Source organism: Chelonoidis abingdonii, chromosome 7 (genome assembly GCF_003597395.2).
Source record: "Chelonoidis abingdonii isolate Lonesome George chromosome 7, CheloAbing_2.0, whole genome shotgun sequence".
Taxonomy (NCBI): Eukaryota; Metazoa; Chordata; order Testudines; family Testudinidae; genus Chelonoidis; species Chelonoidis abingdonii.
This window is the reverse complement of record NC_133775.1, coordinates 45,807,553-45,824,027: the sequence shown is the minus strand read 5'-3', so window position 1 is coordinate 45,824,027 and position 16,475 is coordinate 45,807,553. Positions and strand designations below refer to the sequence as shown.

The window sequence follows — 16,475 nt, the reverse complement described above, 5'->3', positions numbered from 1 at the left end:
GATTGACTTTCTATTAGGAAATGGCTGACAAGATAAAAATATACACAAACTTGTTAACAAGAACTATAATTAACTACATAACAGAAAATAATGGTGGGGTGTCATGTGGTCAGGCAAGAAAATGTAGCCAATAAAGCTTTACCATTAATATTTACAGTTGGAAGCACTAAATGGCTGCAATCTAAGTGCTGCACCAACAAACGATAGCTGTTGACTTGATATCTTGTAGGCTGACAGTGTGAAATATTCAAATAGCTACTTTCTTAATCATCACTTGGCAGCATCATGGTAATGCTAGGTAATACCACATGGATGGAGAAAAAAGTTCGCTGGATATTGTTTGCATTATTATCCTTTTTTGATTAGCAGATTTGCACTGAGTTGAAGTACTCATGGAGTGCTGGCCAGTTATAACAAAACTGGGAATCGTGACTCTTTGTTTCCATTCCAGACTGCCACTGACTTACTATGTTACAAGGGCAAATCACTTCCCTTCATTACCTTCATCTTCCCATCAGAGGTGTGAGGCTTAATAATTATAAAGAACTGAGAAACTCGGACAAAATACAGTCTGTTACTGCAAACTATTAATAATCATTATTACAGAAGTCAGGATATTATACAATGGAGATATGTATAACAGGTACACTCTGGTCCTAGGGAAGTAGTACAATGAACCAGCTCTGGGTCAGATTGTGACTAGCACTTGGGTAGATGCTCAGAGAAAAAAGGCTCAATATGTCTCCCCCACTTTGTGAGATCTATACAAGAACCAGTCATACATTCTAGCCCAGAGAGTATGGGGGAAAGTACAACCAGTGCCTCACCTCCCTTTGCAGAAGCCCATGGAAAGGGATGGCAACTCTAGGGGTAGCACTACCACCAACATGGACCAGTGCCAAAATAGTGTAATTTGGCTCTTTGTGTATGTGATGATGTTGCCCTGCAGTGACTATTCTAGTGTTGAACTCCAGGGATCTAATTTCAGAGACAATAAAGGACCTACAACTAATGCCATTTAAGGGACATCTCCTTTAGCTCAAGTACTGGAAATTTTGGAGTTTCTAGTCTTAGGACCCAGGAAGGTTAGAGAATTATCTCACAATTGCATTGTTGTACACAGTACAGCCATTTGTTATAGTGAGGGAGGGGGGCGAATACATTACCACATAAAAATGTGTTGTGATAATGAGGAAGCCCTCAAGCACCTCAACACACTGCAGTGTGAAGTGGTGGACAGTGTATATCTGTCATATCAGTAATGATTATAATGAGACGGAGGATACAGAAACACTTCCTGCCCATATCTATCTGTGACCACCAATGGAGGCCTCGCTAGAAGCTAAGTCTAAACCTTTTGCTTCACATATGTATCTTGTCACTCTTCTCAGCCCTACATTGTTGTGGGGAGAGGTGGGCAGGGGCATCTCGTTAGAAGTGAGCAAATAGCAAATACAATGTACAATAGCCACACGGAATACTTACATTTACCTCAAATGGCAAAGAGAAGATGTTCATTTTGTCTGAGACTTTCAAAGGGACCTATGAGAGTTAGGTGCCCAACTCACACTGAAAATCACAGGAGTTGGGTGCCTCTCTTGGGCCCCTTTGAAAATTCCAGTCGTAAGGCCTATCATGCCCATATGTGAGTAGGTGAGCCCTTGGCCAAGAGATGATGAGCACCTTCATCTCCCACTGGCTTCAGTGGAAGATTAGAATGCCCATTGCTTCTCAGGAGATGCTCAGCATGTCACGGGATTGGGCCACAATTTGTGCTCACTGAGACAATATGCACCTATGCTGGCTGCATACAGAAATTAGTCACAGCGAGATCATACATTTCCCATAGCGTTCTTCTATTTTTATTGACCAATGGCATTTGTTCCTCTGTCAGAACTCACTAGTAACAAACACTGTGTGCGCACATCTTTTGGAGCACAGCATGCAGGGCCCACAGCATGCCTTGGAAGTGTAGTGCTGTCTGCAGGATCTGGATTGGACAGATCTGTCACTAGAATTGGTCAGAACAAACATTCTTCATTCACAAGGTAAATTATTTCTACAGAGAGACTAGTGACTAGGGGCCAGATGATAAATGATGCCCTTCGTTAAACTTGTGCATTCCATTAAAGTCAAATGAAATCAGCTAGGATCACACACAGGGGTCAGGATTTGACTGTATGTGTTGAAAAGAATGCAAGTTGATATGCAGTGGCAAGGCTAATGCACTAAGCATTGCGTGCCTGTTTCCAGGGGATAAGAATCAGGCACTGGATGTTCATTCTAGATGAGAAAAAATGTGTGAATTAGTTTGGCCTTGGCTACACTGGAGCTTTACAGCGCTGCAACTTTCTCGCTCAGGGGTGTGAAAAAAACACCCCCGAGTGCTGCAAGATACAGTGCTGTAAAGCGCCAGTATAAACAGTGCCACAGCGCTGGAAGCGCAGCTCCCAGCGCTGCAAGCTAATCTCGATGAGGAGGTGGAGAATGTGCAGCGCTGGCAAAGCTCTGTCCCAGCACTGGCACTGCGCCCACACTCACACTTCAAAGCGTTGCTGCGGCAGCACTCCCGCGGCAGTGCTTTGAAGTTTCAAGTGTAGCCAAGCCCTAAAGGTTCAAAAAAATAAAAGGTTTAAATAGTTCAGTATGCTCCCTGCCATGCAGATTGGTAATCCAGATGCATGTCATTCACCTCTTCTTAGCCTCTGCCCAGCTCATCTATGTCCAAATCTTGCCACTTCTTCCAACATAACGTTTCATCCAGGCCCTCATTATCCCTCATTTTGAATGTTACAACCTCTTCCTCTGCTCTGTCCTCTCTCCGTCAATGCCCACATCACCCCCTCCAAGCCATACAAAAGGCTGTTCAGAGATTACCCATCTTGCCCATTGCTCTAACCATTTCACCCTCTGCAATAAATCCTTCCATTTCTTCCCTGTTCTGCAGCACCAAATCCTCCTCACCATCAGTTCTTGTGTATTTCTGCCCCTCCCTACTTACCTGCTCTTAGCTTTCAACACCTTACCTTGCTCTCCACTCCTTTCATCATCACCAGTGCCAGCTTCCCACTTCCACATAGCCCATATGCATGGTACACCCTCCCTAAACAGACCTGTAAAGCCTCTGCCCTCAGCTCCTTCAAATTCTTCCTCAAGACCCATTTTATGCCATGGTACCTACAAGAAATTAACCAGCTAAATATAGCTGGATGGGGGCAGTAGGAGATAGTTACTGTTCTAAATAATCTTTTGACTGGGTATTTTATCCACCTTCTTAAATTGCTTGTCTTCTGAGGCTTCGATCCTGTGGTGGGATCTGTCCATGTGGATGTTTTACCTTTCAGGTATCGAGCCTTAGGTTGTAAGATTATTTTCCTATATATGAGGCCAGCACCTAACATACTGTGCCGTGGTGCTATCATAAACCAAGTAATAATTATATGTAATAACTAGAAGCTTTACCCAAACTGGAGGGAATATCAATCCACAGAGACTGACACACTTACTAAAACACTGTGTCTTATTGTTTACCTGGTCTGAGATTTAGCAACTGTGGGCCAAATTTGTCCTGAGCCTAATTTCATTTAGTTCAGGGGGTTTACATTGTCCGAGACCAATACAGGTTTGAGTAAGTTTTTGGTCGAATGAGGAAAATCAAAACATGACAGATTGAAAGTTCAAATGTGGCCGTTTATTGATGGGGGATAAGTTGCAACTTAGGTTGGGGAGGAGTGCTTTTACCAACTAACAATACTATTAGAACGAGAATTTTTACACAACTTGAAACAATCTATTTACAACCAACAACAGGAAACCAAATGATCTGTGATTAACTGCTCACCAGAAATTAGAGCTGTCGTAGCTTCCTACTCAGATTTGAACCTTAGCGTTCATAACCTGAGAAGCTAGCATCAACCCCTCTAAGCTTAATTACCAGCTCAGATCTGATCTCGCTGCCACCATCCAAAAATTCCAGGGTTTTGGCCCCCTCTGGTCTCCCCAAAACCTTCCCTGGAGGGACCCGAAGACTCAGAAGCCCTGAGTCTTACCCCAAAGGGAAGTAACCCACTTCCCTTCCCCCTCTCTCTCCTACCCAGACTTTCCTCTCTGGGCTAACCTAGGAGTACTGATGCAATCTCTTTACATCACAATACCAAGAAGCATGTCTCCTCTATTCCACAAAGAGACAAACCCCAAATACAAGGAAACAGAAAAGATTCTATCTCTCTCCCCTCCACAAATTCCCCTGGTGCTGAGAGTTTCACACCTCCGTAGATTTAACACAAAGAGAATTCCCTCCCTTCGTTCCTTAGCTACCCAGAGAGAAAAACACTCAACAAGTCCTTAAAAAGAAAACTTATATAAAAAGAAAGAAAAAGACATAAGAATATAATCTCTGTATCAGTGACAATACAGGGCTATTGCTTATAAGAAAAATATGAATAAACAGTCTGATTCAAAAGAGATACATTGAAACATTCCAGCAAGCACACAACATGTAAATACAATCAGACAACATAAAAGTCTATTTGTTTTTTCTCCCTGTACTTACAATTTGGAAACAGAAGATTAGAAGATAGAAAGAACCTTCTCATAGCTAGAGAAACGACAAAAGACTCAGACCCACCAAAATTCCCCTCCCTGACTTTGAAAAATCCAGTTTCTTGATTGGTCCTCTAGTAAGGTGTTTGGTTCCCTTTGTTAACCCTTTACAGGTGAAAGAAACATTAACCCTTAGCTATCTGTTTATGACAAGAGCAGATACACCAAACTGAGTAAACTATATACATTAACCAAATATTGTAAAGTACAACAATTAACCACAATAGCAATCAATACAACAATTTAACTTTCATATACTATATACATAACTTGGTACCAAGTAAAAGAGGGGGAAAAGGAAGAAGCTAAGCAGACAGAGTATTTACAGCAATTAGAATGCATCTACCACACTCCAGGCACAGCTGACCAGCAGTACAGACACCAAGAGCATGATGAATTGGCGAGAAATAATCCGTAACAACACGACCCGAGTCGGCTAAATCCGCAGGAGACCCTTCTGGCTGAAAGGGTGATCAGGCCTTCCAGCTAACATGCGGATATTCCTGCAGATTTTGGCGCGAGACATGGTTTTATGCTAAGGCTCTTACTCGTGTCAGCATCTGATTGGTCCCTAGCTCCTTCGCCTTCCAGGTTCTGAGCTAGAGCCCTCCACGTAAACAGGATCTGCACACGGCATGCTACCCTTATGCACACGGCACGCTACCCTTATGCACACGGCACGCTGGTATTTTTGCACAAGGCACTAGCCTGACCCCTAGGTGACCAGGCAAAAAGAGCAGGAAAATGCACACAGCACTATAATGTAACACACCACACTACGGTGTTGCACACGGTACCAATGTGACCTTTTGACTGACAATTGGCCAAAAGACGCTGTGTTTGAGCATAGGCTTTAGGGCTGCGACAACATGAGGGGTGCATTGGCCCTCTTGTGTTTTTAAATTGCAGCAGATGGTTAAGTTTTACACCAGAGGCTGTCAGTAGAATTTTAAAAGGCATCTGATAACAACACACTGAAGCTGTACATTCAATCTGTGCAGAACCAGCAGAATGATCCTGAACAGAACTTGAGCGCATTTGTAAAATTAGCATTGGCAGTCATTGCAAAACGGTATCAGTTTGTATGCTAAAAGCCCACTCCTTAATAATGGCTTTTTTCCTGAAGCAGCCAACTGAAGCATTCTGCTCCAGAGATGGAGAAGTGGTGGTGAAAGAGAAAAGGCATTTCAGACTCAATCCTGCGAGGTACAGACCAAAGCATTTAACCATGAGCTTAAGGGACTATGCACATGCTTGAAATTAAACATATACATGATGGGAACCAGAATGTTGAGCACTCAATGTAGGTAACACACGGGAACCCCTCTAGAAAAGATCACTCTTATTAGGTTGCCTCCTGTCTAAAAAGACCACCCCAAATAATCTCCAAATATACCGAATGCAGTGCTGCCTCATCAGACCACTTCCATTAACCAACCAATATAGTAGAATGAATACAACACAATATTAATATATTATCAGACATATTAATACTAGATATTAATATAGCAAGCAGTTACACAAAATATACTTTAGATCTATTTGTCCTTTGTTACGTTCTGTATAAATCATTTGTTAGAGTCAGCTACTGAGTTCAGCAAATCTCGATTTCCAAGAGCTAATAATGTAAATAAAAGTTTAACTGACTATTGCTGCAACCAAATACTGGAATTTTGGCGAGAGTGGCTTGTTTTGGTTTACACATTGCATGATTTTTAAGAGCTCTAGGAACACTGATGGTGGACCTGATCCTGCAGTTTGAATCATGTGAGCAAAATCCCGTAAGTCCTAACTATGAAGATCAGATGGCAGGATTGAGGCCAACATTTGTAATTCCCATGTTTTAGCTGATGACATTTGCCTCAGTGTTAATATGAGATTCTTACAGGGCTCAGTCCTCAACTCCCCTTGAAATCAGTAGGTGAAACTTGGCCTCACTGCAGTAAAAATGAGCTTTGCCATTGACTTCAGTAGGGCCAGAATTTCTTCCAGTGAAAATGAATGTTCTCAGTACCTTCCAAGGCTCATTCTTCACCTTGCTAGGCTAGATTACAATAGACAGCTAACTCCACAGTTTTCAATCATCTGCATGTGCGCTCGCTTTCTAATAGGAGATCACAGATGAGATGTTTTTTGCTTGAAAAAACAGACTATTTGACTGTAAATTAGAAAAATACAATCCAGGTTAGCGACTGATCACAATAGCTACAACCAGCTGTCCCCTAATATTTACTTGCGAAATTGCCAGCACAAATGGCTGTTGGACAACTAAGTTTTGACAGTTCCAAGAAAGGAATTTACTCAGATCATGCAGTGCATTTAAGCCATTCAGCCTATGTTCTATACTTCAGTGGAGAGTTCCCAGTGATGATTATGATTAATCACTTCTGAGATTCTGTTAGAAAAAGGTTCAGAGAACAACATTCAGCAAGACGACATTGCAGGTATTAATAAACCATAAAATAGATAAATACAAGTAAGGTTTAAATGATATGTTGAAGGAATTAGACTAATGGTTGTTACATGGGTGAGTTAAAGAAAGAGCTTGTCACCTCCAAAAGTCTGGGCAAAATAGAGCTCAAGAAGACATGAATCTGTTAAATTCAACTGAGTCCATAGTATCTATTTTTTTTAGATAGAGAAACCAACATACGGGTCTGCACAGCTCCCAGACTCTGCTGGTTGATGTTTAATATTGGAACAGCAGCTGTTTTTTCTAGGTGATTCTAGCCAGAGCAATCAGTGTTCATCTGTGAATGTAAAGAACTCACAGCTTTTTAAACTGAAAAAGGAAAATTCATTTAGCCCTGCATGTGTTGCAAATTTAATGCCATTTTAAGGTATTGGGACAAAGTCAAGATATTAATTTATTGCTACTTTACTGTTGCTATAAAGAAAGTGGGGCCCCATGTGCCCCAACCCAGAGGTTATCAGTGCATCACATTAGTGATTTCTTATTGAACTACTGGGGTTCCTGTTGGAAAAGAACCTTCGAATAATTTTCTGATAAGAAGGTTGCAAATCCTTAGTGAAATAAGATCAGTGTATCTGTGAATTTTTAATCAATTTTATGGCTTTTCTTTGACTGGTCAAATTATCATTATATGCCCTCACCCCCTTTAAAGTAATTCTGACAGAGATTAGAGCTACTCAAGCCAATAGTTGCTCATTACTTAAGCAAATGTTTTTGGTTTCTAGGCAGTAAACATGAAGACATGGACCAGATTTGCTTCAGTAGGAATTAAGCAATAAGCTGACCAATAGTGTCAGGACTCATGGTTACTCACCCAGGAAAACAGGACACCTCTTGGCTAACTGTTCAGGGAAGTGTAATTGTTCCTTAGATGCAGGAGATCTGGGCTGATTAGACTTCACAGTTCAGTACTTTTAGGGAAGTATTATAAGTATTATTTGTTATCTGTTACTAGGGTGACCAGACAGCAAATGTGAAAAATTGGGATGGGGGTGGGGGGTAGTAGAGCATATATAAGAAAAAGACCCAAAAATCAGGACTGTCTCTATAAAATTGGGACATCTGGTCCCCCTGTCTGTTACTCAGATCAAGGAATGCTGGTGGTGCACATCGGCAGCTGCACACTTCAAGTAAGTGATGCAAATGGCAGTGGAGGGAATGTTCCAGAGGCTCTACATATTTTAAAGCTGCCAGTGATGTTTCTGTCTTGCTTAACTGCCCAATTATGGCTGTTCCTATGTGGGTGCTGGAATAAAAGGGGAACGCTTCCTGTGCTAGAGGCAGCCAGAATCCAGCCATTTGTGCTTTCTGAGTGCAACTTGCCACTCGTGCTTCTGGACACATTACATGCCCCAACAAAGATATTTATTCTCAGGCCATGTCACTACTTGCCCTATGCAACAGCAAACATCAAGATGGCAGCACCAGGGGAGCACATGTGGCTCGTTTTGCACAGATACAGCGAGAGCCATTTTGCCTGTTTCTCTCCCCCACCCCACCCCCCGCATACCTGGAGACACAGGGCCTAGTTCTCTGATCACTCATATTTACATAAATCAGGATTAATTCAGTGAAGCCACTAGAGCCACAGTAGTATAAAATAATGTGAAAAGAGAATGAGGACCATAATGCCTCCTGGCACTTCTGCTCAGGCACTACCCCCTACACTCCACTGCCTCGGCATTCCACTGACTCCCAGAGCCAGAATTCAGCCAGACATTTTTCAAATGTTTTCCAGTGAAAACGTGTTCTCATGGGGCAACCCCACCTATTCCACACTATTAATTTTCAGAAGGGAGAAATTCCTTTGCTACAAATTTTCTTCAAAGAGTGAGAAGCGATTAACAAAGAATGATGTGTGTTACATGGCTTTGGCTTTGCTTCCAGCAGTCTGCTCACACACTACACAATGGGAGCTGGGAACTAAATATGTACGTCTAGAGTGCACTAACAAAATCACCTTCCTGGTAATCTTAGTAGGCCTTTAAAAGTTAAAGGACTTGATTCTCACCTTTCACCGTAGAGGAGGATGCATGTCAGAGCTGTCCTGCGGACAGTGCATACATAAGCCTTTGGAATCTGGGGAATGTAAGTGATTATTGGATACTGAGTGTAAGGTTGTTGTTTGCTCAGTCAGGGGAGCTGAAAGCACTCATCACCATGTGGGTGCAAGCCTTTAAGTTTCAACTACTGTCTCCTGCTGCTGTGTATGTGATTTCTGCAGTCTGTTAAGTGCAAACTGCCGTAGAAGGTTTGTGTGCATGTGACCCCGCAGCACTCAGCTGCCGTTTAAATGACTTACTTTAGTTTCAGCATGCTCTAGATGAAACCAGTATTTTTCCTTCCCTTCACCATCCTACAAATCCTCAGAATAGCACCCAGGAAAACAGGACACCTCTGGGCTAACTGCTCAGGAAAGTGTAACTGTTCCTTAGATGTAGGAGATCTGGGCTGATTAGACTTCACAGTTCCATACTTCTTAGGGAAGTATTGTAAATATTATTGGTTAATGTTTTCCCAATACTGAATGGAACTGACATAATTCTGCAAACACAGCATCCGTTAGTGTCCTATTTCATCCACAGTCAGGAATCTACAATAGCCATTCACAAACCCAATTAAAGAATTACCAATGGATTCTAGTAATTTATGTTAAAAATCTCCAGCCCAGCTTAGTGAGTGATGTAACATAAACATCAAGTTTCTTTTTGCTTAAGTTCAGTAGCTAATTAAGATCAATTTTCAGCAAGAACTAATTGAGTAACATTGACTTTTTTTATTTTCTTGCTTAAAAAGGTATAAAAATTCCATCTTGCACAAGTTTTTCTTTATGAGAGGGGTAGCCGTGTTAGTCTGGATCTGTAAAGCAGCAGAGAATCCTGTGGCACTTTATAGACTAACAGACGTTTTGGAGCGTGAGCTTTCTGGGTGAATACCCACTTCGTCAGACGCAGGTAGTGAAAATTTCCAAAACGTCTGTTAGCCTATAAGGTGCCACAGGATTCTCTGCAAGTTTTTCTTTGACTCACAAAGCAATGAGCCCTGAGTAAAAGTCTGTTGATGATTGTTATCTGCAGTAGGATGAAGTGCAAAATTTAGCAACAGGTGTAATAAACCAATAATAAAGGCTAGGATTCAGAAGAGCCCTAAGGGAATTAGGCATCCAACTCCCACTGAGCATTTAATGGGATAACTCCCATAGGCCCCTTGAAAAACCTCGGCCAAACATAGCTTTTGTTTGTTCAGTTTTTTGCAAGACCGAGGTGAACATGAAGATAAGGCTGTGACTCCCAAATGCTAGATACTGAGCTGCTGGATACTTATAGGCAGGCCCTGATCCTGAAAGCCACTCCATATTGATGGACCCCTATGACTGTATGGTGCCCCCGTGAAGTCATGGTGTTTCATGCAAGTACAAAGGCTGCCGACATGGAACTGTTTGCAGGATCCAGGCTTTATATAGGCAAAGAATTTAAGAAATTACATCACCTATTCAGGCACATGCTGTGCCCATTACCATGGTGTTGGAATACCTCAGAGCCATTCCTCCATCTACAGTGGTCACCATTAAGCAGCAAGCATTTGCCAGTAATTATTCATATTGGGAGTGGACATCACAGTTCATGCCTATAAATTGGTCACCATTATAATCTTTACGATATTACCTAACATTAGTCATTTAGTATTACATCTGTTCCCTACATACAGTTAATTATTTGTAAACAGCACTGTACTTGGATTAGAAAACAACTGTGTGGTTGTTAGCAAACATTGAATTTTGAAAGGCAGCCATTGAGTATAACATTAGCTTTTAGGTCATTCTGATAACCAGCTGTCTTGAAGAGTAATTTTACAACATGCTCCTATTTAGGAAGTTTCCAGGTGTTCTGTAGCAATTTGTTTGTGCTGAGACATAATAAAATATACCACACATCCTTCCTTGCTTCTCAGGATATTTTTTCTCTCTGCTCTTAATGCTCTAGGGAAAACTGCTTGTGTTGGATCCCATTACAGCCCTGTGACAAACGGATTAAGCATATTGTATACTGAAAGCAAATAGCCATGACCTAATGCTCTTATCAAAGATGGAGCTCTTAACACAGCTATCATGGGAAAGTTGGCATAATATAAAAGCAAAATGTGATGCTAAATTGAAAAGTGATGTACCGCTGTGATGATCTGTGCAGAGACATTACCCATATATTACTTAGCGCCTCAGTACTGCAAGAGTCTTAGAATAGTGGATGACCTTACATGTATCACAGGCCAGTGAACACCTTATTCCTGTTGGTAAGCAGTTACTAACATGAGGAATCGCATTAGAGTCCATGGGACTAGTTATGTGGGCAACTGCTCACTAATGCAACTGAGGGGTTCACAGTCTGGCTCCCTACAAAGTGCAAGGCGATAGCCAGGGAAAATAACAGGATGAGTTTAGACAGAGGTGTGACTTTAATTCTTCATTTCCTGCTTTTAAATCCAGCCCCTACCATTATTCAAACATGTTTTTATTGTGGGTTTGTTAATTGACACCACCCCCACTTAAAAAGCAGGACAGTTATGTTCCCAAAGATTCTGCTCAGGGCTTCATCTTTCCTGGGACCATGGGAGATTTTTTTTTTTTTATGTTTTCAAGTGTTGTCATCAATACCAAATATTGTGACAAGCCAATCCTGATGCTCACATCCGAGATTTCGGGTTCTTTTTTCAGAAAATACAATTTATTTTATGTTTTCCAAATTAAATTAACTGTTCAGCAATTGATTAGTGAAGAAACAGTTGATCCTGATGGGACCAGACTACAGAACCTTCTGCAACTCTACATCACTTCACTGCTGATGCTAATTGGGCTACCCGCACTGTAAACCTGAGCTTTGCTATGAGAGCTGACAGATCAGGAGGATAGTCCATGACCCACAGTTTTTAATAGTTCAGTAGGGCCTAGCTGAGTGGGTTGAGGAAGGATGAATTTTTTTAATATTGGAAAATCAGCAGTGAACACTGAACAGAGAAGTAAAGTTGGTCAATATGTCCCTTTATGATAAAAAATGGCTCTACAGATCTTACTCAAAACTGTAGCCACTTGACAGATTGGATCAGGTTGAGATGTTTTGACAGGTTTCAATTCTAGGAACATCTGCAGCTCCACTAGCTTCAGTGTAGGTCACTGTCCAGTCAAGAATGCTGCTAAATCAAACACAAGAGGCATACAGAAGAGGCAGTGTTCCTCTCCATAATAGCATTTCTATAGTAATTTCTATTGCACTAGACGAGAATATCCAGCCACAGAATGGTTATACACAAGAATAAGAATTCAATGATAAATTAAGCAGAATGACTACTGCGAAACAAAAGAAATGTATTTCTATACTGATCACTATATAGTACGAATGCAGCTTGGATAATTCTGACATTTATTCCTATTGTATTTGTGTTTTTTCATCCTATAAATTACCATACCATTTTTTTTGTGTGTAAACCTCATCTCCAAAAAAATACAGTGATAGGACATGAACTTAGAATCTACTGTTGATTCAAATCTCTTTATAGGTGTAGTTATAATACACTATTGCTAATTGGGAAAACATCAGATAGATTCACAGAGTTTAAGATGAGAAGGGACCATTAGGTTCTGTAGTCTGACTTCTTGTCTATTGCAAGCTATTAAATGTAAGCTAGAAACCACTGTACTGAGCACAATAACTTGTACAGATGGTCCCATTCAAACCCAGGAACACAGAGTTAACCATGAGTGAGGGGAAAGGATAAACTTGTGGCACTGCCTGGGAAGCAGGAGACAGAGCAATTAACTTAATCCACCTGTGCTTTATTTCCTTAATCTGTAACATGGAGGTGATACCTCCTAGGGTGTCATAAGGATAAAAATCCATTCATGATTGTGTGATGCTCTGGTACTACAAGGGCCATATAAGCACCTAGAGACACACATAGAGAGAAGTGAATCTCCAACAGAAATAGAAAACAATATTTTTAAAATGCCAGCTGATGAGCTTATGAAATGACATTCCCAAAATGACACAATAATATAGTAGACTGACATGTTGTGTTCCCTCATCTCAGGTATTTGGGTACTGTGTGATCTGTCATCTGGAGTAGGTTATTTCTATACAGGAAAATTAATTATTTTTTAAATCATAGAGAAGTCATATTTAACAATCAAGGGCAGAGGAGAGAGTAATTGCAGCTGGTCATAAAGCCCCGTAGGAGAGACCTTGAGCCAAACTTGCTTTCATTATTGTAGCTGGATTTTTTTAAATCCAGAAAGAAAAGATTCTTTTAATTTTTTCCTGTGGCACTGTCGTATTGCAGAAGAGTCTAAACAGTGGGGTTCAAGATGTGTATATTTGGCATTTACAGAGAATTAATGCCCAGCTTAGAGTATCCCTGTTCTGAATGCAGTATTATTCTCAGCACTAGGATTATCCCTGCATACTCCATGGGAATGACTATTAAGCAGATCACTCAGTGTGAGTAATAGTATTCTGTAACAAGCTGTACCTAACTCTCTGGGAAATGGGATTTGAGTTCTGACCTGCTGTTTTCTGTTTCTAAACATTTTGGATTTGAAAGTTCTGCCGCAAGGACATGTGCATCTACAACAGTTCAATTGTCACTTGTAATACAAATCAAAAGATGATGGCAAAATCTGCCTGGAAGACCAATTCCTTGCAGGGTCATTCTGTCCATAGGGACCACTTTTCCATGGCACCCACATCAATTCAATGGCTTCCATGACTGCAGAAAGACTGTTTTAAACAAATGTTTTCATCTGCCAAAAATCCAACACTAAAAAGTGTTTCTGGCACATTTGTTTGCCTGTATATGGTGCATGTTGATGTTACTACCTTTCCCATTGTTGTACGAAAATAAGGTTTAAAGGAATACAATCTATATATCCATCCTGCACTGTATTGCTTCCTGAAAAGGAATGATGGAGACATGCCCATAATTAAAGTCACAACCTCTATACATAGTAGTCAATCTGGGGGGATACTACAAAATGTTTTCTGTGAATATTTATTGATTTGAATTTTCCATCAAAGGCATTTCAGTTATGTTAATGTGTGTCCTTTGTGTGTTCTCAGTATGAAACCTTCCTACACCATCAGACATCGTTTAGGGTGCAAACAAGAATCTGCAAACCCTATTGTGTCTATTGTGCTGTTTGCTAGAATAGCTACCGTGTTGTGTTTCTACCACTTTTTTAGGATAGGTTGTTGGCCTATCAAGCACTCAACCCTCATCCAGGATCAGTGGGCTGGTTTTCTCTGGTTTCTGCCCTTAGATCTGTCTGGCTTAGGTGGCCCTACCAAAATTCCCATTAGCAGAAGTCTCAGGGTCAGTGGAATACCCAAGTCTTTCCACTACCTGAAGATGCAGTCCCCAGGGAGGGTTTGTGTGTTTGACTTATGCAAATATTCCAGGAAACAACTGCACTGGCAGGAATGTTCAAAGGAATGGTGTATTTTACAAAAGTATTTATGGAAAGCAAAATCTGAAATTGTAAATACAAGTCTTCGCACCAGAAACCTGATTCATTCAGTGAGGGAAACAGAAATGCCACGTGCCTGTGTATCCAGTGAAAACTGTTAAAATTTAAAATAGCATAGAATTGCAATGAACAACCTATGGACAAAGAATTGTTAGTAAAAACAATTCAGCAAATAATTTCTGAATACTAACTCCATTTGTGAAAAACACAATCTGCTCACAAATAATTTGCAAACAGAAAGAAAGTTGTAAAATAAACTAGTCATTATACACAATTCACTCAGCTCTGGGTAGATGCTCAAAAGATAACATGCTACAATAGATGCTACAATAGATTTACTTTCCATAGGACCTAAAGCACCAAACTTTGGAAGGCTAATCTACTTTTCTACTAGCAAATATGTTCTTTAAAATATTAGATCTTACATTATATTTGAAATTATTATTCCGGAATGTTTTCCTACCATGGTAGCTCCAGTATGTGTGCCTCTATGTTGTTAACATCAATTATATTGCAATTATTTCAATCCTTTCAGTTGACAGCTGACTTGATCTCGAACATATTCACCGCCATTGGCTCAGTATCGTTGGCCTTGTTATTGATCCTCTTCTTGGCAGTTGTTATTTCCATCATAGCTGCTAACAAACGGGCAACTCAAGGGACCTACAGCCCCAGCCGGCAGGAGAAAGAGGGATCCCGTGTGGAGATGTGGAACATGGTGCAGCCACCACCGATGGAAAGATTGATATAGCAGAAAACACTCCTCTGTGCTACACACTGGCAGGCATCTGGCTGAAAGGAAATAGAGTAAATATGATGGAATGGTGGTTAATTTTGTTTTTCATACCAAGGAATATGTGATGACTTTAGAGGCTGTTGAAAATATTTGGCATTTAATCCAATAATCTTAAAGGTCTTTAGTATTTGAGTGAACTGATGCCAGCTTCTTGGACTTCTTGAACTTGGACCAGCTTCTCAAAGGACAATTTTGTTTGCACTGGAATTTTCAGCCTTGGTAATCAGCAGTACGCCTTACAGAGTGTAATGGCTTCTGGGAAACATGTAAGTGCCTGTCTCTCAGAGTTTGAACCACAGCTTCTGTTTTGCTTTTCCCTTTGACAGCCTAATGATCATTGTTGCAGAAGACAACACAGAGAAATAAAATAAGCCTGTACAATAAATACATCATAATTATGTCATGAGAGGTATTAGCATTAGAACTGTAAAAGCAGCAGAGAATCCTGTGGCACCTTATAGACTAATAGACGTTTTGGATCATGAGCTTTCGTGGGTGAATACCCACTTCGTCAGATGAATGTAGTGGAAATTTCCAGGGGCAGGTATATATATGCTAGCAAGCAAGCTAGAGATAACGAATTAGTTCAACGAGGGAGGGATAGGCCTGTTCTAGGAGTGGAGTGTTGAAAACAAGGGAGGAGAAACTGGTTCTGTAGTTCGCAAGCCATTCACAGTCTGTTGTTCAACCCTGAGCTGGATGTGGCGTCAAATTTGCAGATGAATTGAAGCTCAGAAGTTTCTCTTGAAGTCTGGTCCTGAAGTTTTTTGCTGCAGGATGGCCACCTTAAGGTCTGCTATAGTGTGGACAGGGAGGTTGAAGTGGCTCTCCTACAGGTTTTTGTATATTCCATTCCTAATATCTGATTTGTGTCCATTTATCCTTTTCCGTAGAGAACTGTCAGTTTGGACGATGTACATAGCAGAGGGGCATTGCTGGCATATGATGGCGTATATACATTCATCTGACCGAAGTGGGTTTCACCCACCGAAGCTCATGATCAAACGTGCTGTTTCATCTATAAGGTGCCACAGGATTCTCTGCTGCTTTTACAGATTCAGACTAACACGGCTACCCCTCTGATACTTGAT

General features: G+C 40.9%; 1 protein-coding gene across 2 annotated transcripts in view; it reads left to right on the top strand.

Annotated features, from left to right (window-relative positions):
• CRB1 (crumbs cell polarity complex component 1) overlaps positions 1-15,806 on the top strand; it is a 171,244-nt gene extending 155,438 nt beyond the window's left edge. For both annotated transcript variants that reach the window (XM_032770890.2, XM_032770888.2), the window contains one exon: positions 15,124-15,806. In XM_032770890.2, the coding sequence (XP_032626781.1) occupies positions 15,124-15,339 (216 nt within the window). In that variant the 3' untranslated portion in view covers positions 15,340-15,806. The remainder of the gene's footprint in view (positions 1-15,123) is intronic.
• The last annotated feature ends 669 nt before the right edge of the window (positions 15,807-16,475 follow it).